This window comes from Tribolium madens, unplaced genomic scaffold, assembly GCF_015345945.1.
Source record: "Tribolium madens isolate multiple individuals breed KSU strain unplaced genomic scaffold, Tmad_KSU_1.1 Scaffold_3;HRSCAF=73;Tcas5.2_LG2, whole genome shotgun sequence".
In the NCBI taxonomy this organism is placed as follows: Eukaryota; Metazoa; Arthropoda; class Insecta; order Coleoptera; family Tenebrionidae; genus Tribolium; species Tribolium madens.
In genome coordinates, this window is record NW_025401006.1 from 4,255,947 (window position 1) to 4,277,158 (window position 21,212).

A 21,212-nucleotide genomic window follows, 5' to 3' on the forward strand; every position below is an offset into this window, starting at 1 on the left:
TTGAATCAGTCTTGAATTATCTTGAAACAAAATATGCTGAAACAAAAAGAAACAAGTTGAGGAAATATTTGTAGAGAAAAAAGACACAGTAATAGGGCAATTGGAACAACTTGATAAAGATTTGACTAAAGCAGGAACAGATCTAAATGATACTGTTTGTGCGGTGAGTGAAGCTCCTTTCGTTGCTAAATCAGATAAAAAAGAAGAAATCAAATATGATCTATACAACGGTCTTGAAAGTGTTGAAAAAATAATGATATTGATGTTTTGACAACTGATAGAGAAGAACCATCAACAAAAAATAAAAAAGGTAAAACTATACCATTCAAAATCTAGAGTAAAGTTAAATCGATTGTTAAAAAAGGAGTTGTTGAAGAAACAAAAGAAGCTGTAACATCGATTTTCAAGCACAATTTAAAAGAGAAAGAAGAAGTTTTAGAAAAAGCAGCTGATGACATCGAAAGGACATCGACATCGAAAGTGGTTGCAGATTTGGCAAAGTCAGTGATTTTTGAAAAGTGTGATAAAACACCCACAGAGGAACATCAAAAGCAAGAGAAATTTTTGGAAAAATTACCTAAAAATATTGAAGAAGATTTCAAAACTCTAAGTGATATGTCTCAATCGATCGTGTTTGAAAAATACAAGCATTTAAATGAGAAAGATAAGGAAGAAAAAATTTGGAAAGGGCCGATAAGATAAAGATCACAACGCTGTAACAGACATGACACAATCTATTGTTTTTGAAAAGTATCAACCACTGACTCAAAAAAAAAATGAGAAGAGAAAGTCTTAGAAAATGTAGAAGACAATTCTAATAAACCCAATTTCAGAAATGCCCCAATCGGTTAGGTATCTTCGAGAAATGAGAATCTTCTCTAAAAGAATCAAAGTCGAATAAACACGATGATAAGAAAGAGAGTAAACAACTCTTGAATCAAGAGAAATCACTTTCCGGAAAAACTTCTCCTGTTTTATTTTCAGAATTAACCAAAAATAGTTCAGAAAAGTCAACTACAGATATTAAAGATCATGAACTTATGGCAGGCGATCAAGAGTTATCAAATGTTATTAAGTTAATAATATGTATATTCAAAACGCATTAATGTATAGGATATATGTATGAGATTAAAAAAAAATGTGTCGAATTGAAACACCCCCGATTATATAAATATTTATTCGTAAAATAAGCGTTTTCCTTAACACTAAATAATACTGAATTAGAATCTTGTATCATCGGGCATTTTTTCAAAATACGCAATTTCATTTTGTTCTACTTTATAATCATGAATCCATCGACTTCCTTTCCTTAGACTATTATCAATGCCGTCTTTCCAAACCCCTGCCGGCAGATAAATCTCCCTTTCCCTTGCCCCAGAATACAAAACAGGAGCCACAATCAAGTCTTCCCCAATCGAGAACTCATCAGCAACAACATGACATGCTGTATCATTATATTCCAACATCCACAAAGGCCTTATCAACGGTAATCCCGTATCGAGTGAAGTTTTCGCGTACTTTTTCAACAAAGGGGTGACCTTAGTTTGCCTCAGAGAAGTCAAAATCTTCGCCATATCCATAACATCGTCCCCAAAAGTACTCGGTAAGTGAGTGAATCGAATAACCGGTAAAAAAGTCGCTAGTTGTAACCACCGAACGTACAATTCTTTATCCGGGAGGAGTTCTGAACTATAATTAGCGTAAAAAATTGTATCTGGAGACTCAACATCACCCCCGACAGCGCCGGGAATCAGAAAAGGGTACCCCAAGAGACCGTAAGTGAGTATAGTAGGGATGACTCTCCTTAAACCGTCCCATGACGACTCAAATTGAGGCAAAGAGACAAAAGTTGGGGCTTTGGGCCGTTCAACAGCGCTATTCACCCCAAATAAACTCACACTACTTTGCAGATTATTAATGAAGTAGGTCTTATACTGATCTGGGTTAATTAAAGGCTTCTCGCACTGGTAATAGTGGGGCATGTTGTACGCAATGCCTAAATCGAGGTAATAGGCATCGAATTTGTACTTCGCAACCACTGATTTCAGTTTGGCCAGAAGCCAAGGGATTGTTTTGTTGTTAGTCGGATCTAGAACACCGGCACTTTGGGATGATTTGTACCGAGTCAAAGCTGGAATTCTCCGGTCGCTGAAACGTTCCGAAACCAGCAGACGTTTTTTTACAGCTTCGCCAAAGTTGTAACTTTCGGTGGAAATAAATGGTTGGATGGAGAAGACGATTCGGAATCCTCGACGGTGCATCACAGTTATCACCTCTTCAAGGCCTGGAAAACGCTCGGAATCGACCTCAAAATCGCCCACATTTTTTTGCCAAAATTCGTTAATAAGGACATGGCCCTGTTTGAGGAATCCTAACGCGATGACGTTGTCGGTGTAATTCGAAATTGTTTCCTCGGTCAACTCGCTTTTACTTGACGAAGTGATTTCCCATAAAGGTTCCGTCAAAAGTGAGTTTACAACGTTCATGTCTTCAAGTTTTAACCCATCCCAGAGGGCGTTTTCGACTAAGTTTGAATGTAGTTTTGTCATATCCGTACTAGTGCAAATACTGTAATTCAAATTCGCCGTCTTCGTCAAGCGATTGACATAAGCAAAATCGTCATATTTTGCTCTTAGACACAATTCCTTGTTGTCAGTGCTTGAAATCGAGACTTGCAGTGGCGTTTTATCGTCAACTAAAACAGCCACCCCTTTGGCACTGATAAAATACCGCTTCAAAACGTTGCCATATTCGTGTTTATCAACCCTCCCTGTGATAAATGGGGCGAAATCATGGTTACCCTTCTCTAGAGGCCATGCTGACTCCGCTGTTTGCCCCCCACCGTACCAATGGTCATCCCCTAAACTGAAACAATCAGTGGGTGACATACCATCATTCAGTGCAATCCATTGCAAGTTGTAACATTTGACTTCGGGGTTGAGTTGGTAGTACTGGAGATACAACCGCGCATTGCCCATCCATTCGAAGCAAATACTACCATCGTGTTTCTCATCGATTGGGAGGCATGGTAAAGCCTTGTCGTACTTGATGGTAGTCCCAAGACGGGCTCGGATTATTTCAACCCCTTCCGTGTTGTAAATTTTCATCAACCGTTTGATTTTATTGAATTTAATTTTTTGGAAGTAGGCTTTCTGGAGGACTTTCTGGTGGTAGAGAAAATAGGCGCAGAAGATGAGCACAACGATGGTTATAAAAAGCAGCGCCACGAAAATGCGAGTCTTGTAGTCGGGGGTTTTCTTTTTGCGGAGAGTGGCTGGAAGCATCTGAAAAGTGTAATTGAGGCGAAGGTCGACTAATATTTGCGCTGACTGTTGCTCCAAAAAATTAGCGATGAATTCAAATGACTTACCTGCATTTTTTCCCGAAGCAAACTTGCCAAAGAGTTGATTGATGTGATTGAGTTTGCGGGGGAATTACTTCCGGATTCATCATCGACTGGCGGTTTGAGCATTCTAGGACTTGTGACAGACTTCCGTCTAGCATTACGTAGAGGAGTCCTTTAAAAGAACGACCAGAACAAACACTAAACCAATTTGTTACAGTTTCATTAGATTAAGTGCTAGAATACGACTGCCGTGCTAATAAACGATCTTATAATAGGAGACAATGTCTTTTATCATACGCATATTGACCCGAACTGGCAGTCGGGGGAAGTTTCAATTAAGAAATTTCAGACGAAACCGCAACAAAATTTAACACAATTAAACTTGAAAAAAAAAACAAAAAAAAAAATCCTCTATAATTAACGTTTTATTGTTCAGTTGACAAAATTTGGTGCTACATATTCTTTGTTTAAAATTAAGATTGACAACGGTTATTATCCTATCTGACTCGGCACTGATCTAGACCCTCCTCTGGGTTACTTATTACAATATCCGCACCTTTAACTGCACTTCCCCTTAACTTTTAAACTATTTTGCGTACGTGTTTCCGGATTACTTACTTTGATTCTCTTTTGCCATCATCGTCGATATATTGAATATCATCCAAGTTAAAACTAGAAAAACTCATGATGCAAAGTGTCAAGACTCGAGAGGTACTAATTATTGAATAAAATAAGACAGCGATTACACGAAAACACTTATAAACTAACCAGCATTAATTCCTTATCTAATATTTATCTTTTTTTAAGTATGCGGGTCGCGGATAATGTGTTATTGTAGGGAAGCCACTTTAACAATGACACCAGTGCAAGGAAAAATTATTAAAAAAAATGTAAATATTCTAGAGTGGAAAAATTAATTCAAAACAACCCGGAGGCAAACACTTAATCATCACAAGTAATCAGAGCACTGAATCAGTGTTTATCAAAAAACGAGACTTAAGTATTTAGATCAATCTTAATTAGATTTCGTCGATTGTGACAAAATACTTAAAAATTCGTTTTATAAATAGTTTTTTTTTTATTTTAAGTTCAGTATAATAATTTGTTTATGACTTAATTTTGCAATAATTTTGCAGTTTCGTTTTTTTTTTTCAAATATAAGACCATTACGAGTTATGCAACCAATAATACTGTAAGACGCACACGCTCATTTTTTATTTAATGTGTCATTGCAAAAAATAATAAAATTATTACCTACTGGTTGGCGGGAGCTCATAATCGCTGTCCGTGTCCTCGTCTCCATCATTAGCAATCTACAAAAAAACATAAGACACTTCAAAGTCACAAAAAATTTACACCTTGTTGGCTTCAAAATGTTCGATTTCGAGACTTGAGCACGTTTCAGAGTTGTATTCATCTTCATTTTTATAATTGTAAAGCCATTTTATTGGATCTGTCGGTTGTGTTTGATATTTCATTCTTTTAGTTCACGTGTAGAAGAGTAATTGTGATAAACAACAAACACATCACTTTAGGAATGAATTAACATTTATTTTGAACGGGCATTTAGATCGAGTTCCTCAAGGTCATGATGAATTTAATACCGCAAGAGTTTAAGTTTAATAAAAGCACGAGATTTTATAAGAATGACAACAGATTAAAATTGACCAACTCGTGACTAAAATTTGTACATTTGTTGTCACTCCTTGACCTGGTTCACGTTTCTATTATTGTACCTGAACGTGTTGCTTGAGTACTTGAAGATCATCCAGATTCGGTAGCGAAATGCTATTCCTCCTCAAGGATAATCTTCGTTCTGTTTCTCCCGTTTTTTCCTCATCTTTTTCCTCAATGTTGAGGGACGTTTCTTGTGTGGTATTCTGGGGTTCCATTGGTGGTGGGTCCACTACAATAATCGGAATCTCTTCATAGGTTTTAAACATATTTCTAACTATTTCTACTACAGAAGCAACACTAAAAACATATCACAGTAATGCGTTTTCTTACGCTTATTTCTCTGATGTATCGATGACAAAACAATTAAAATTCATTTCATGTTCTCAGTAATTACACGTAATGACGGAGTTGGAGTAATGCGAAAATCGGAAACATTTTCCACAACTGAAAAAATTTAATACTTAATTCACGTGATGTTTTGCGGTTTCGGTAAAAAGTGTTAATTTGTATGTTTTACTCTCGCGATAACGGCTTTGATGGTACAGTGGCTCGACGTAAGAAAAGCCAAACAAAATCAAGACGTAAATATTTGGTAATTAATTTTACTGTGCTAATTGGGCAAACATAAACCGAATTAGGTCAGACTTCACAAAAAGTCCTGCTGGAAACAATCACAAATCATTTATTTTAATTACTTACCTCAACATTTATGGCGCTCGTTATATCTAAAAAAAAAATAGGTACGTAACTGTTGTAACTCATTAACATTAATCCCTTGTCCAAGATAAATATTTAAAAGCAAATAATAAAAACTTGCATTTATTGTTTCCTTGACGCCTAATTTATTAGTTTGTTTGATAAGAAATTTAAATAGGAGTGGCCAATGTAATTATAGAAAATTGCAATTACTTACGAAGGGAACTTAAAAACACATTGTTTCGCGATCTAAGAAAAACTGTCAAGCCTTGTTACTTGAATTAAGTAAAGACAGCAATTTTCATATGAATTAAATTCAACCAACTTCCTACACGCGACTACTAGTCAAGTAAACGAAACAACACAGTCTTGATTTTTTTATTTCATACAAAATAGGAATAACAAATAATCCAAATTTTATTCGACTATCTTTGTACAATTAATACGTTTTTTATACAAATCAATAAAACATATATTTGTATAAAAAGTGACACACTATCACAATTAAAGATTTTTATTAAAAACAATTTTATAAACCTCGTCGTAGGTACTAACAAAATGTACTTCTAACCCATCAGTGATAAATTTCGGAAGATCATTAAAATCTTTTTTATTCTCCTCTGGTAGAATAATACACTTAACTCCAGATCTTTTCGCCTGAAAACAAACAATTACGCTTTGTTGGGATTTTAAACCAATCAAATTACCGCAATTGTCTTCTCTTTGATCCCTCCGACCGGTAAAACTTTCCCCGTCAATGAAATCTCCCCCGTCATTGCTACATCCTGCCTGATTGGTTCATTCTTAGCCAATGATAATAAAGCCGTGACAATTGTACAACCTGCACTAGGGCCATCTTTCGGGGTCGCCCCCTCTGGCACATGCAAATGTAAATGACTAGTTTGTAAAAATTTATTAGTGCTGTCTATTTTGTAGAGATAATTCCGGGCCACGGTCAAGGCGATTTTAGCCGATTCTTTCATAACGTCCCCCAAGTGACCCGTCAATTCCAATGACCCATCCGTCTCCTTCTCAGCTGTAATTTTCCGAGTCGTTGTCTCAATATAAAGAGTGGAACCCCCCATAGCCGTCCACGCTAGTCCCATGACGACCCCCGGAGGCGTCGTAGGATACATCCTCTCTTGCGAAAACACCGGTTTTCCCACAAACTCGGCCAAATTCGCGTTGGTAACTTCGACGAAATTCGTTTCTTCTTTCACGACTTTGTATGCGACTTTTCGGACGACTTTCTCGATGTGTTTTTGCAAATTTCGCACCCCTGACTCGCGACAGTAACTCTTGATAAGTGTGTGAAGTGCCTCGTCGTCGATTTTGATATGTTGCTCGTTCAAACCGCTGTCTTTCATAGCCTGTGGTAGGAGATATTTGGTCGCAATTGCCAGCTTTTCCTCAGCTACGTAACCTGACATATCTATCATTTCCATACGGTCGCGCAGGGGCTCAGGAATGGTCTCGACTACGTTCGCAGTGCAAATGAACAACACTTTGGATAAGTCCACCGGAACGTCAAGATAATGATCCAGGAAATTCGCGTTTTGTTCCGGGTCTAGCAGCTCGAGCAGGGCCGAACTCGGGTCGCCGGTGTACCCCCTGATCAAAAAATTTCAATTGGTTGTTTTTTTTTCTTCAATCGACTTACTTCCCGATTTTGTCAACCTCATCGATGAGAATTAGAGGATTTTCGGTGCGCGTCTTCTTCAAACATTGGATGACTTTTCCGGGCATGGCCCCCACGTAGGTCCTCCGGTGGCCCTTAATTTCGGCCACGTCAGTCATGCCACCCACAGAAAATCGAAAATACTCCCGATTCAAGGCACGCGCGATCGACCTGGCTGCAAATCACTAGACTAGAGGAGAAATCAAACAAAACAGGAAATATACCGATGCTAGTTTTGCCCACTCCGGGAGGTCCATGAAAACATAAAATTTTCCCTTGAGTAGAACCTTTTAATTGACTAACAGCAATAAATTCCAAAATGCGTCTTTTGATATCCTCCATGCCGTAATGATCTTGATCTAGAATTTCCGACGCTCTTTGTAAATTTAAGTTTTCTTCGCTGTAAACCCCCCATGGAAGCGATGTCAACCAGTCTAGGTAATTCCGAGTGACACTAAACCAAACTTGAGTTTTTTTTCCTCCCCCCAATAAATTTAATTCAAACTTACTTAAATTCGGAACTGTGACTTTCGAGAAAATTAAGTTTGTTTAATTCTTCCTCAATAACGGAATTGACAGCTTCTGGTAAAACTTTATCTTTGATTCTTTCCCGGAATTTGTCACCTACCGCATCTTTATCTTCTTTTTCCAAACCCAACTCCTTTTTAATCACTTTGAGTTGTTCCTGAAGGATGTACTTCCTGTGGTGCTGCTTCACTTTCTCCTCGACTTCTTTCCCAATTTTTTGTTGCAATTTCGACAGTTCGTATTCTTTTTTGAGAAGAGATAGTGACAACATTAAGCGTTTTGGAATCTAAAAACACGGATTAATGGTGATTTTAACCCTGGTTCAGACTCTCACATCCATCTCCTCTAACACTTCCTGTAATTCTTTCGCTTCCGCTGCCGTCAATGCAGCCCCTAAGTCGCTCAAATAAACGGGGTTATCAACCACTCTCTGCCCCTGATGCATCATTTGTTGCAAACTGTCTCTATACAAGGGATTTAAACTAATAATATCGCGGATCGTTTTAATAACTTCCTGAGTTAAGGCTTTGACTTCTTCGGTTTGCTTGAATTTGTTGTGCATGACGTTCTCGACTTCGGCCATCAAGAACTGTTCTTTGGCGGGCTCTTTCTTGTCATCGGTTTTGGCATCTGTAGTTTTCTTAACGCGGTTATTTCTCGTCGGCTTTCTACGGCGCTTTTCCGCGTCAGCTTCCTCTACAAATACGTTCATTGTGGTTTTAAAAAGTGGAAAGCTGAGTTTCATTTCTGCAGCAAACGAGCATTTCGCGAAATGAATGAACATCGTGTGTAAAAAACGAGAAAAATTCAGACACAATACCTTTAATGCCGTCTTGGTCGTTGTCGATAATTTGCCCCGTGATTTTAATCCTGCGATGGGCCATAACCACGAGTCTCAGCCTATCCCCCAAGTCTTGCATTTCGTGAATTTGGGCAAAAACCCCAACGTTGTAAACATCATTGATGTTGTTAACAACTTCCGCGTCGTTTTCTTCGTTTTTCTTCAAAAAAATTCCACAGTAAGGTTGGTTCAATTTAACTTTGCGTCTTATCAATTCGATTAATTGCGGATTAGTGAGCTGAAACACGTCTTATGCAACTCTACTCCAACTTGGAAATACGGTGGAAAACCTCGATTAGTTTAATAAAACGTGGAAAAACTATATTACGACTAATGGCAATGACAGGCACGTGGGGCCAGACCTCGGGGACGGCCACAGTGGCTGGCAATTGGGTGTTGTAGGGCTCATCCTCGGGGGGCCGGTTTTCTCCATCTGAGTCGTCTTTTGAACTGAAAAACCGCACGCTTCCGGTCGTCGCACCAATAGATGTTCTTTGAGGCAGTTTGGAAAAGTTTCCCTTGTGTAATTCCAAAGGAAAGACTTTGGACACGGGGTTCAAAGCGGTGTGAGAAAGCGTGGTTATGTTTGCAGTAACACACGCGTGGAAACCTCGTCGCACACGGAATTGTCCTAAAAAACGAGGCAAATCACGCGAGTGGAGAAAAACACGCGATAAATGCAACATTTTTAAAAAAAGTCACAAAAACATTTCAAAATTTTTTCACTTGATAGAAAGATCGAGATGTCAGTACCAACCGTGCACGACAAAAAACTAAAATCACTATCCAATTTTCTACAAAAAAATCCTAAAACAAGAATATCCACTTCCTCGATTTCAAACTTTTTAAATAAAACTCTTCTGTTTATTTATATTGATATACTTTTTATTTAAGAATTGTATTTGAGATAAACTACACTTTACAATGTATATTAAATAAAAAATTAAGCTCTTAACGAGACAAACTGTTGGAATACTTCAAGAATGTGTGGGTCCAAATCTTGCGTAAAAAGTAGCGTTTCTAATGTAGAACTGTATTTCTGGACTTGTGTATGATGCTGTAACAACGCACAAATAAACGAAAAGTAAAATAGTTTATTAAAATACGAGTTACAGAAGGCAACCATGCCAAAAGAGGCCTTCTGTAACAAGTGTTTTATATTATTTTTTTCTATTTTGCGCTTTTTATTTAAGGAAATTTGCGTCAGTTGGTGACACGTAGTAGTGTTATTCATAAAGGCGTTGGAAAATTCAACTCAAACTGGCATTTTTTTTGTTATTGTGGGTAATCTGGAAATGAATCCCCAAAGTTTTTCCATGTTCACCACCCAAAATACGCCAAATTTGTAGGTTTATTGATAGCTGTTTACTTCCAACAGCATTGTCACCAACATTAAAAAGAAAAAATACACTAGGCTGTTAACGCATCCTAACGAGTAGAAAGAAATATTTATATTTTTTACCGCTAAAAACACTTGTTGGAGGCGCCCAATCGTCCACTTGTACCAATGGGTGTTGTAATCCCGGCCATCTGTGTCACACCTGACCAAATGTTCGGACAGTATCATAATAAACCTTTGGAAAATAATTAAGAACAAATTTTTCTGATCGGCTTGTGCCGCTTCCAACTTCTCTTCCATTCTTTCTACATATTCTTCAGTGGGTTTCTCATTTTCGGATTGTTTCTTCTTGGAGTCTTCATCTTCAGACTCACTTTCGCTGCTCTCTGCTCGTGCCAATTTCTCTCTAGCTTCAGCCAGTTCACCTCCTAGTTTAATCACATGTCTGTTCATTTTTTTAATTGTCAGATGTAAAATTTCCCACAAGTACATTCTAGTGAATTCTGCAGTCATTTCTTTAGAAAAAATCCAATTCGCGACAGCTGAACATTCGACGATTTGAATTTTTAACATTTTATCGACTAAAACGACCATCATTTGCTGATGATTGTGCCACAATTCAAACATGTTTCGTAAAACGCAGATTTGAGCTTCTTCCGACTCTGCTAAAATCTAACCACACAATTATTTCACTCGCAAACTAACAAATCACGTACCTTAAAAACGTAAAGAAACTTGGAAATCGCTGCAAAGCTATGCGAAAAGCTTTTTGACCCTAAATTGAGTAATGTTTGAACAAAAACATCGATTTTGAGAGGATTAAATCTGCTATCAGTCTCTTCTTCTGAACGAGGATTTGGAAGGTCTTTAAGCACCCCTAGGACTTCCTCGGGAGTACATTTCTGACGTATTGACACCACCAATTGATGAGCAGCCGGAGTACCCGGAAGTGACGCTAAAACACAAATTTGTTATGCATGGCAAAAAATTTCATAATTTTGATTTCGCCACGACGGAAGTTGTTCTTGCTCAGGATTTTTTTCACAACTCATAATCCTCCGTTCTACTTTGAATAAATAAATTATTTTAAAAGCAAACCGTTTAATCGAACAAAACTGTTTCCGCAAACCGAAACGGAAAAGAAAAATTAATAACAGCGGAAGACCACCGACCAGAAAATCCAATATTGTTTCAGTAATCATAACGGAAGTGTTTTTTTTTTCGCAAACACACATAATTGTATCCCTTTCTTGTGCAAGTTACCATTTCTTGAAATTTTCCCGATGTGTTAATTGGCCAAATTCACGCACGTTTTACTTTCCGACTTTTTCCTTTAAATTACAAGAATCACTTCATACCGTGACCATTATGTCAAATTCATTGTTATGATTGTTTCAAACAATTGTAATCTTCATCGTGTAACATGCACTTTCGTTATTGTTTTTCGTTTCGAAATCTTCAAGCGTAAAGATGCGATTTTGCGATATACTTTAAAATCGGTTCTTTTCAGAGCAATTAAGTTCAAGGTGAAACTAAAGATTCGTGAGCAAATTACGAATTAAAAGAAAAAATAAGAACGACTGTAAACATCTCTAGTTTCTCAACACAGAGATTAAATCAAAGGTAATGAATTTGTGCAATAAAAATGAAAATATTCTACTTCAAGTACTGAATTTTACGCAAATAGGGACTTAGGTAACCATGCAAGGTTTCCACCTCAGTTAACCACGCGTTTTGGTGAAAATAATTTTTTTTAATAAAAATAACCAACAATTTTTTTCCTATTAAAACTAAAAAAATAAGTTAGAATTAGTACTTGAAACCTTTTTAAGTGCGAGCGCATTAATTATCACAATGAAAACGCAATTATCAAGATGTTGGGACAAGACAAATTTATCATAGAATTGCCAATAAAACCTTGTCTAAAAATTTTTAATTAAAAAATCTCACTTTGGACAATACATTTTCTGAAGGTTTAATTTAACAAACCCATCAGTTTTAATAAAAATTTCAAAACATAATTGTTAATGAGAATCATTTTAGTTAATTACTGTCGTGTCAAATTAACTTGTCCACAAACTCGATTTTTTTTCTTAAAAACCCAAGATGATTATCTTGGCATGTGTCTAAATTAGGTAATATAATATGCACATTGCACACACAAGAAAAAAATAATTAATGTTCATCAGTGCGCAGAAAAGTAGACAATGTATTAGCAATTATGTCGAAAGCTTCTAGGATCATTGGTGGGGTACTCTTCAATCTCTCTCTAGTAAAAAGATTTAGTTGTAAGAAATCGAGCGTACTAGTGACATGTGCAAGTTTCAAACATTTGCAAACACCCAGTGGGTCTAAAATGGGACACTTCGAAACAATCCTCATTTTACTCTTGGTAATTTTCATTCAAGTCCAAGGCCATTAAAAATAAAAACTCTCATTTTCAGTCTCTTCAACCATGGGAAACTGTATCAATCACACGACGCGTGCGAAACTTTCATCCTCCCACCGATTGGGAACTAGGACTACGTGAGTCCGTCCATCAGGCCCTCCTTCGGGAACACTACACCGATCCGGGACTCCGCGATCGTCTCCTGGCAGCCCCCTTCATCAACCGACAAGACAACGCAAGTCCTTTCGGAGATATCGCCGTTTTGGCCCGAGGACAACTCTACATAACCCCGGAAGGTTTTAAATTCGTCCAAGATGTGGACTGCGACTGTCAAAGATGTCTCACTTCGCCCCAATGCCAATGGAAGACTTTTGGTCACCATAAATTACTCGCATTGTGGACGGTGAAACGGATAAGACATCGGGACCCCCACTATGGGCACATGTACGAAATCGAGTACACAATATCGCCCATCACACATACCATCAGCGAGGATTTGGTCAAACGTCATGGGTTTTTTAATTATAACGTTCCGGGACACATTTTTGTGATTAAAATCGATCCGGGTGTGAATACAGTTGAACGAAATGAATGGTATAAGAAAGAGGGGGATCATGGACATTTCAAACCCGGAATTTTGATCCAGATGACTCCAGATGGGTACAAACACGTGTTGCACAGTTTTCCCGGATTTTTCACTTCATATCACGACCAAACAACAATCGATCCCAAAGAATACGAATTATACAAGAAATTGATTGAGTCATTGGCGGCGAAAACGTCAAATGGACCTCACAGATTCTCAGTTACGACTCCTGCGACTACGACATTTATCGTAAGTGAGGGGCAGTTTGTTCCAATTACGACTTTACCAACCCAGAGTTATACAAAATCGCCTGAACCGCCGAAACCAATCACAACCATACATTATTACACTCCGGTTGAAACCACTAAACCAACAACAGAAAAACAAGACGAAGACTTTGATATTTTTTCAGAGCCTATACGCACAACCACAAAAAAAATTACAAGTGAAGAACATGGTAATTTATTTTCGGTTGTAAGTCCAACCGAACCGATGAAACCGTTTACGGAAGTTCCAAAACACACACGACCGGATTCGATCAGTGAACAACTTCCGGCACCTGATAGAAACATTGAAACTACAATTCCGTATGTTACTACCACTCAACCTTCGACTAGAAAAGAAGAGAGTACTACCATCGAAAAAGTACCGTATACAGAACAAAAAACTGCAATCATTGGTCCTTTTACAACCGAGAAGGTTAAAAGTACCACGTTTTATACTACTATACCAAAAACTAGTACTTATGGTACTACTGTAATTGAAGCAGTACCTGTAAGAACTTTACACACTTCAACCAGTCCAAAAACCACCTTACTAGCAGTAGCCTCGACTAAACCTACTAGTTATGGAACCACTGTAATAAAAGCAGTACCCGTTCGAACTTTACACACTTCTACTATAACAAAATCCAGTCATGGTACCACTTCTCTATCGGCGTCTAGCCCTAAAACCACTACAATAGAAGCAGTACCCGTCAGGACTTTACACACTTCAACCAGTACCACATTTCTACCATCTAGCCCCAAAAGTTATGGTACCACTGTAGTAGAAAAAGTACCAGTCAGGACGCTACATACTTCAACTAGCCCTAGAACTAGTAGTTATAGAACCACTGTCATAGAAGAAGTACCAGTCAGAACTAGTACCACAATCAAAGCAAAACCTGTTACGCTTCCTGAACGTGATACGACTGTAATAGAAGCGGTGCCAGTTACAACTCTGCACAGTTCTACAAGCCCTAGAACTAGTTATAGTACCACTGTAATAGAAGCGGCGCCAATCACAACTCCATTTCTTTCAACTAGCCCTGGTACCACTACAATAGAAACGGTACCCATCACAACTCTACATGCTTCAACAAGTCCGAAAAGTACGTATGATACTACTCTAATCGAAGCAACGGTACCAAAAACATCCAGTTACGAAACTACTATAGCCGAACTAGTACCAACAACCCCGCGGGGTCAAACTACGCGTTATGGTACCACTTTAGGAGACACCGAATCTCTCACAACCCATCCGAAACCTACCACAATCACTGAATTTTATTTCAAATCAACACCAAAAACATCTCAACAATTCACAATTCCTACTACTACTTATTATACAGAAACTCCGACTCAATATCTAAATGAAACGACTTACACGACGAAGAAAGTACCCCGAGTGACAATAACTACTCCAAGTGATGGTTTTTTGCTCGACTCTGGTAGCAGTAAAAAACCGAAACTACCCGAGAAAAAGGATTTCGACGTGGATGATATTTTCGGAACAGTACTACCAAAATCAAGCACTGAACCAATGGAAACAACCACGAAACAATTGGTACAATCGGATATTTCCCGGGCGTTGTTCGGACGATCGAAACAAGTGAAAATTAGTTCGAAAGTAAGAAAATCATCAACAAATCGACCAAAAATTATTTATGGGAATTTCTACGCCCCCTCGACTCCCAATCCCAATAATACCCTTTTGGGTACTACTGTAGCTACGACAGAAATTCGGCCTTCGACTGATCAGAGTATCAGTACTTCGATTACTTTCGAAGTAAATAAGAGGAACAAAGTGAAATTAAGTAAAACAGAAAACGAGAAAAAAACTGAAACCACAACAGCAATAAATAAAAGCGAAACGAAGAAAGTTTTCGACGATTTAGCCCTCCAATTAGTGAATCACGCCAGAACGATCGATTATTTGCAGAAAAAACCGTCAAGACAGCCGAAATATAGGAGACGAAGCTTTACGACGAGAAAACGAAGTCAGAGAAAAAACACAAAGAGTGCGAATTGACTGAAGTGAATTAAAAATTGCACAATTGAGTTTTTTGTGTCGTGTGAAACTCTTGTAGGTTGCTAAAAAATAATGAGTCGACATTGACCTCGAAATGTATTAAATTCGTTAAAATATGTCGAAATTTATATTTTTGTTATGATAATAAATAATAAATGATAATAGCTTGTTTTTCAATCTTTTACGCTCCGAATCCGATATTAAAATTTAATTAAAATACAAGTTTTTTTAAGGTTTACTCGTGTTAACTAATTGACTCTTTGTTTTAATTTAACAAAAATTCAGTCTTACCAGCCCCTTCTTTAGCGTATTTGTAATCCGGCTCTGGCTTTGCTGGTATGAAACAACTGAACGAGTCTGGAAGAATTTCCCTTATTCTTTGATGATACGACAACCTGAAAAATCGGATTATTTTGAGTTAGAAAAAAAACTGTATGTACCTCATGCACTTTAACATCGTTTCTCTGATAAACTTAGGCTTGGGATGTTCCATATCAAGTGTCAAACAACTATCCCAATCCTCCCATGACCACCTAAATTGGAAATTACTCAAATGGTAAGAAAACCAGCAGACAAATCGGTCAAAACACGACACATTCATTGAATCAATCCTCATGAACAACATTTCGGTCGCTTGGGCCAGAACCTGTGGCATTGTTGACGGTTGTAATTTACACAATTCGATCAAAATAGCCCCATATGCGATTTCCAAATACCGGGGAGTAGGCATATGGAACAGTTCGGCAAAAATACACTCAACAATGCAATACTCGAGTGGAATTTTGAGTTTGTAAGGGAAATTTAAAAGATGAGCTGCGCAATCCTTCCTCTCCAAATGATACATTTCAATGATTGAATGAATGTGTTCCTCGATCAGAAAACGCTCAATTGAGTGTGCCCCCGGGAGAATCGGCCCTTCAGGACAATCGGTGTAATCAAACAAGCGAAATGTGACCCAAGGCATGGGATACTGGTATGTATCGTGGTGGGGAGGAGGAAGAATTGAAGGGAGACTATGTTGCAATGCCTCGCATAAAATCGAGTCAAAAGCTAAGTAAGGGCGAGGAATGTGTTTCTCCGCCCAGTTGTCTTGTCTCAATTTCCGGATTTGGGACCATAAACAATCAAGATATTCTTCTTGAGGGTGAGGAGTGTCAATAGCCCAGACTCTTAACGCATTGTGGTGTTTCTTTGCCCTCTTGTTCAAAAAAACTTCAATTTGTACTAAGAGATGTTCCAAGGCTTGTTCCTTCTTTTCGTATAACTCCCGGCCCACCCATGGGAGTGTGCTCAAAATAGCGAAAACGTACCAATCGCGACGGACCTACAATACACCCATGTTCAGTAGGTGCAAGTGATTGAAATTAAGGTGGCAACATTGAATTCACTGACATTATTCAATGTTGTCAACATAATTTCAGTCATAGTCCACTTGATGCATGTTAAAAAAAATTACTTGAGGAACGTTATCTTCGTTTGCCGCGTCAATCATATTGTCCAACAATTGGAGTAGAGAGGGGGCCGAAACGACGTGACAATTGACCAAATCCGCCAGAAACCTTAAAGCGTATCTTGCTGCGTCCCACTTACAGGTCTTCAAAGACTCTTTGAAATTTTTCACCATGTACTCGACAAAGTCGCCCCCAAAATTGTAATTCTTCACATTAAGTAGGCCAACTAGAGTCGTGTAAATCGTGCATTTTTCCGGCATTTTGATAGCACAGTCCGTTAAAATTCTCAGTATTTTAACCCGGAAAGTGGATAAATCGGCTTCTAGGACACTCGCAAGCCCCTCCAAGTTTGACTCTAAGGAAGAGGTGCTTTTTTCACCGACTCGAAGGATCAGGGACTCCAAGCGATCCTCGATCTCTTGGTTTTCGGAGACTCGACGCCGTTTGCGGTAGGCACGGTCTGAAAATTAGGTTTCCAATGGGGTGAAAAAGTACTAGGGGGCTTACCATAACCGTCCTCTTCTTCGTGGGGGCGTCGGCGACTCATTTTTGGAAAATTTAAGTTTTTTTACTTAAGAAAATTGCATCCCACTTAACCAACAAATTCAGCGTCGCCAGCTTTGTCAGTTGGCAATGGGCAAAATGTAGGGGAAAATGTGAAAGTCACTAAAAGTTTACTGTAAATAAAAAATAAAAAATAATAATTGTTATTCTTGGTTTTTGTGATATTTTTTGTGTATTGTATTAGTTTTTGGTTATTATTAGGTAATTACAATAACCAGTTACTTGTTTTTTGTCATTTTTCATGGTTTTAGACCAAAAAACTGAAGATGTTAAAATGAATCTTGTTTTCACTACCTACCACTGCCAAACTTTTTCAATCAAGTGATTAATAAGTGGAAAAATGTCTTGTAATTATGCCGACGGGTTGTCTCCTTATGAGCATAAGGGGGTGTTGGGAGCCCCTGAGGTAACACCAACTAAAATCTTTTTTTTCTTACTTTTTTTCAATGTTTAGCGCTTTGACCCCCCCGAAAAAGTACAAGAAAAATGCGAGATCTTAGCAGACTGGATTAAAAACGCAAGACATGTTGTAGTACACACCGGTGCTGGTATTAGCACTTCTGCCGGGATCCCCGATTTTAGGGGCCCCAACGGCGTCTGGACTTTGGAAAAGCAAGGCAAGAAGCCAACCATTGATATTTCTTTCAAAGACGCGATTCCAACAAAAACTCACATGGCTATAAAAAAACTTGTTGAAGAAAATTACGTTCATTATATAATTAGCCAAAATATTGATGGTTTGCATTTGAGGAGTGGAATCAGCAGGAAATTTATTGCAGAATTGCATGGAAATATGTTCGTTGAACAATGTAATTTTTGTGACAGTCAGTTTGTGAGGAATTTACCAACTGCAACTGTTGGAAAAAAATGTCTTGAGACTAATTGTAAGAGAATACTCAGGGGGAGACCTTGTAGAGGAAAATTGTGTGATACAATACTTGATTGGGAACACAATTTGCCCAATAAAGATTTAGAAATGTCAGACTACCATTCCAGGTAATTGTGAAATAATTTTGGTTATTTGTAAATTTTTTGTGATTTTTTAGTGTGGCAGATTTAAATATTTGTTTAGGCACAACCTTGCAAATTGTTCCTAGCGGCAATTTACCACTCAGGTGCAAAAAATTTGGAGGAAAAGTTGTTATAATTAACTTGCAACCAACAAAACATGTAACAAAAATCACTGTTTTTAGTGGATTATTACGACTCAAGTTTTAGGACAAAAAGGCTGATTTAATTATTAACACTTACGTTGATGATGTGTTGGAAAAGGTCATGAAAAGACTGGGATTGGAAATTGTCGAATATTGTGAAAAATATGATCCTACAAGAATGAATCCATATGAAACTCTTAATTGGAACATCACAAAATGCAACATTAAAGAAATTAAAGCCATGTATGATTTGTATTGTAAGAAAACGAAGAAGAGGAAATTGGAAATCAAAAAACAGTTTGACCTCAAAATTAAAAAAGAGGAGAAACCCGAAATTATCGATTTAACATAAGTTTTATATTAAAATAAAGACACCAAACTATTTTGCTTGTTTGAATTTCCCTCCTAAATAATCTTGCCGGTTTTAGTGCAAAAAATAAAATCCCGGTCTTTTCACGTCAAAGTTAATGGCGGCAGTAGGTATTTGTTATTGAAAGCAAATATCTTTAAAAATAAGCTTCATCTTTTCATTTAATTACACAAAAGTGGTTTAATTTTATTATAATTCGACATGGCTGATAAGGTAAGTGCTAATTTTTATCAACTTCTGTGTCAAATTCACAAAATAAGTAGCATGTTTATTGCGGATCTTTGACAATTAATGCTAATATTTCTCAATTATTACTTTAGGCTGACGAACAAGTTAAGAAGAAGAGGACCTTCAAAAAATTCACCTACCGGGGCGTGGACTTGGATCAGCTTCTCGATTTGCCAAAGTAAAAATTCTAACCTCTCATTTTTAACAAATCAAATTTCCGTTTTCTTTTAGTGAGCAACTTATGGAATTGATGCATTGCCGTGCTCGGAGGCGTTTCAGCCGCGGTCTTAAACGCAAACCAATGGCTTTGGTGAAAAAACTCCGCAAGGCTAAAAAAGAAGCCCCTCCACTAGAAAAACCAGAAATCGTAAAGACACATTTGCGTAACATGATCATCGTCCCGGAAATGGTAGGCTCAATTGTTGGCGTTTACAACGGAAAAGCTTTCACTCAGGTTGAAATTAAACCTGAAATGATTGGACACTACCTTGGCGAATTCTCCCTCACTTACAAACCCGTGAAGCATGGGAGGCCCGGTATTGGTGCTACTCACAGCTCTAGGTTCATTCCTCTCAAGTAAAAACATTTTGTTACATAAGTTAAATTCAATAAACTGATTTGAGGAACACTTTTTATTTTATACAAATAAATATAAATTATTAATAATTTAATCAATAGCACCATTGAAGACTAAATCAATAGCCGCTTCAACGTTCCCAGAGGTAGCCTGGAGTGCCCTAATATTAACAGCATCGTTTCTTAAACCAATTTCGTGCATTTGTTGCAATTGTGGTTGCAACCTTCTTGTGATACTCTCCAAACTCTCTTCTTCCCCTCTATTTGGCGTGTTGGTAGTCCCTAGACCTCCCAAAGACCCTACCGCCTGTTGAATAGCATTACTAAACATCTCATTTGTGATAACATTTGACGAGCTTGGTGTTGAAGGCATTCCAGCACTGTTTGTGTTAAAAGCAGTGTTGGTAGCATTGGCTATAGCTGCAGCTAATTGTGCTGCTGTTATAGCATTATAACTAGTATTTCTAGTTAAAGGATGTGGTTCTCTGATAGAAGTATCCATTTCTTCATCATCTGACAATGCTTCAAGGGAGTAAGAGTAACCAGTGCTTGTCCCAGCTTGAGAAGAGTCAACATTTGCTTGTTCTTCATGAATATGAGCAGCAATATAATTTGCTGCTTCAATCAAAGAAGGATGTTTATCAGCTACTCTCCTAACAGTATCAGGGTCTGCCATATGGACTATTAGTTCGGGGTCTTGGATAATTGCAATGGCAGCAGGGTCTTCAGCAAGGCCTGGAGTTGCAGCTATTATCGTCTCCAACACCTCAGGACGCGACAATCTCTAAAAATGTCTCAATTAGGACAAAAATACAATAAAACATTCGCTTTTAATACTTGTAACGCAGCGCGGTATCCGGACGATAAAGTAAAAGCCCTAAATGCGACTACAAGTTGCTGGACTTCAGTTTCAGTCAAAGCACGTCCCCTGGGGACACTAGGGGGTACATTCTTTTTTACTACGTGTATGGTCACCCCCGGCTTCACGCCATAAGAAGACAAGGTGTGCTCTTCTTCCAAAACAAGGCCGCAATAGACCAAATCTAACAAAAAATTACAATTTTATCATTTAAAATCTCAAATTTGATGCGTCATGACATGACTCACCAAATGGCACTTTGGTTGGGTTTAATTTTTTTGCTTCATTCTTGAGGAGCACGACTTTGTTATCCAAATCGACGTTTTCTATTTTATAACTTTTATAATGAGAAGAATCCCAGATTCCCAAAACAACACTCGCCGCCATACTTTTGATTTTTGACTAAATAGCTTTAGGGGATTTGTGTGTTATGTTGGTGGAATTGACACGAGGGAATTTTGAATATTTTAGATGCAAATTGAAATTAAACTAGGATAAAAACGATTTTTTAGATAACTTTCTAAAAAGTAGAAAACTTAATGCATTTATGAAACTTGTGACAAAATTTAGTTGATCTCGTTTTTTTGTAGGTAATCACTGTTGTGTTTTTGTTGCTGATTATAGAATTTCGAAAATTT

General features: G+C 37.8%; 7 protein-coding genes across 12 annotated transcripts; 3 read left to right on the forward strand and 4 right to left on the reverse strand.

The window, feature by feature from the left end:
* Positions 1–1,161: 1,161 nt before the first annotated feature.
* On the reverse strand, positions 1,162–5,967 carry LOC123007991 (myogenesis-regulating glycosidase). 6 transcript variants are annotated; one of them, XM_044403548.1, is made up of 6 exons: positions 5,723–5,741; positions 5,354–5,467; positions 5,083–5,252; positions 4,601–4,659; positions 3,371–3,518; positions 1,162–3,284 (listed from the first exon to the last, which is right to left on the reverse strand). In XM_044403548.1, the coding sequence occupies exons 3-6, from the start codon at positions 5,236–5,238 to the stop codon at positions 1,221–1,223; spliced, it is 2,427 nt and encodes an 808-aa protein (XP_044259483.1). In that variant the 5' UTR covers positions 5,239–5,252; positions 5,354–5,467; positions 5,723–5,741; the 3' UTR covers positions 1,162–1,220. The 6 variants fall into 6 exon arrangements, with proteins under 6 accessions (XP_044259483.1, XP_044259484.1, XP_044259482.1 ...); XM_044403549.1 differs by lacking the exons at positions 5,354–5,467; positions 5,723–5,741 and adding an exon at positions 5,937–5,967; XM_044403547.1 differs by lacking the exon at positions 5,723–5,741 and having other exon boundaries at positions 5,083–5,306; positions 5,354–5,632.
* A 116-nt stretch (positions 5,968–6,083) lies between these two features.
* LOC123007110 (lon protease homolog, mitochondrial) lies at positions 6,084–9,517 on the reverse strand. The gene is made up of 8 exons (XM_044402165.1): positions 9,057–9,517; positions 8,746–9,004; positions 8,260–8,621; positions 7,907–8,211; positions 7,622–7,851; positions 7,380–7,572; positions 6,427–7,330; positions 6,084–6,376 (listed from the first exon to the last, which is right to left on the reverse strand). Exons 1-8 carry the CDS (start codon positions 9,450–9,452, stop codon positions 6,224–6,226), a joined length of 2,802 nt encoding a protein of 933 aa, XP_044258100.1. The 5' UTR covers positions 9,453–9,517; the 3' UTR covers positions 6,084–6,223.
* A 112-nt stretch (positions 9,518–9,629) lies between these two features.
* LOC123008202 (nuclear cap-binding protein subunit 1) lies at positions 9,630–17,456 on the reverse strand. Its single transcript, XM_044403890.1, has 7 exons — positions 17,331–17,456; positions 16,829–17,283; positions 15,813–16,696; positions 15,664–15,767; positions 10,822–11,060; positions 10,229–10,777; positions 9,630–9,823 (listed from the first exon to the last, which is right to left on the reverse strand). The coding sequence occupies exons 1-7, from the start codon at positions 17,368–17,370 to the stop codon at positions 9,710–9,712; spliced, it is 2,385 nt and encodes a 794-aa protein (XP_044259825.1). The 5' UTR covers positions 17,371–17,456; the 3' UTR covers positions 9,630–9,709.
* LOC123008201 (mucin-17-like) lies at positions 12,267–15,528 on the forward strand. The gene is made up of 2 exons (XM_044403889.1): positions 12,267–12,497; positions 12,550–15,528. The coding sequence occupies exons 1-2, from the start codon at positions 12,327–12,329 to the stop codon at positions 15,370–15,372; spliced, it is 2,994 nt and encodes a 997-aa protein (XP_044259824.1). The 5' UTR covers positions 12,267–12,326; the 3' UTR covers positions 15,373–15,528.
* Positions 17,448–18,924, forward strand: LOC123008204 (NAD-dependent protein deacetylase Sirt6). The gene is made up of 5 exons (XM_044403892.1): positions 17,448–17,588; positions 17,639–17,793; positions 17,842–18,383; positions 18,434–18,557; positions 18,606–18,924. The coding sequence occupies exons 2-5, from the start codon at positions 17,728–17,730 to the stop codon at positions 18,891–18,893; spliced, it is 1,020 nt and encodes a 339-aa protein (XP_044259827.1). The 5' UTR covers positions 17,448–17,588; positions 17,639–17,727; the 3' UTR covers positions 18,894–18,924.
* Positions 18,925–18,983: 59 nt separating this feature from the next.
* On the forward strand, positions 18,984–19,767 carry LOC123008205 (40S ribosomal protein S15). The gene is made up of 3 exons (XM_044403894.1): positions 18,984–19,124; positions 19,232–19,317; positions 19,371–19,767. Exons 1-3 carry the CDS (start codon positions 19,113–19,115, stop codon positions 19,717–19,719), a joined length of 447 nt encoding a protein of 148 aa, XP_044259829.1. The 5' UTR covers positions 18,984–19,112; the 3' UTR covers positions 19,720–19,767.
* LOC123008203 (ubiquitin-like protein 7) lies at positions 19,753–20,983 on the reverse strand. Its single transcript, XM_044403891.1, has 3 exons — positions 20,823–20,983; positions 20,553–20,758; positions 19,753–20,499 (listed from the first exon to the last, which is right to left on the reverse strand). The coding sequence occupies exons 1-3, from the start codon at positions 20,959–20,961 to the stop codon at positions 19,807–19,809; spliced, it is 1,038 nt and encodes a 345-aa protein (XP_044259826.1). The 5' UTR covers positions 20,962–20,983; the 3' UTR covers positions 19,753–19,806.
* Positions 20,984–21,212: the final 229 nt, after the last annotated feature.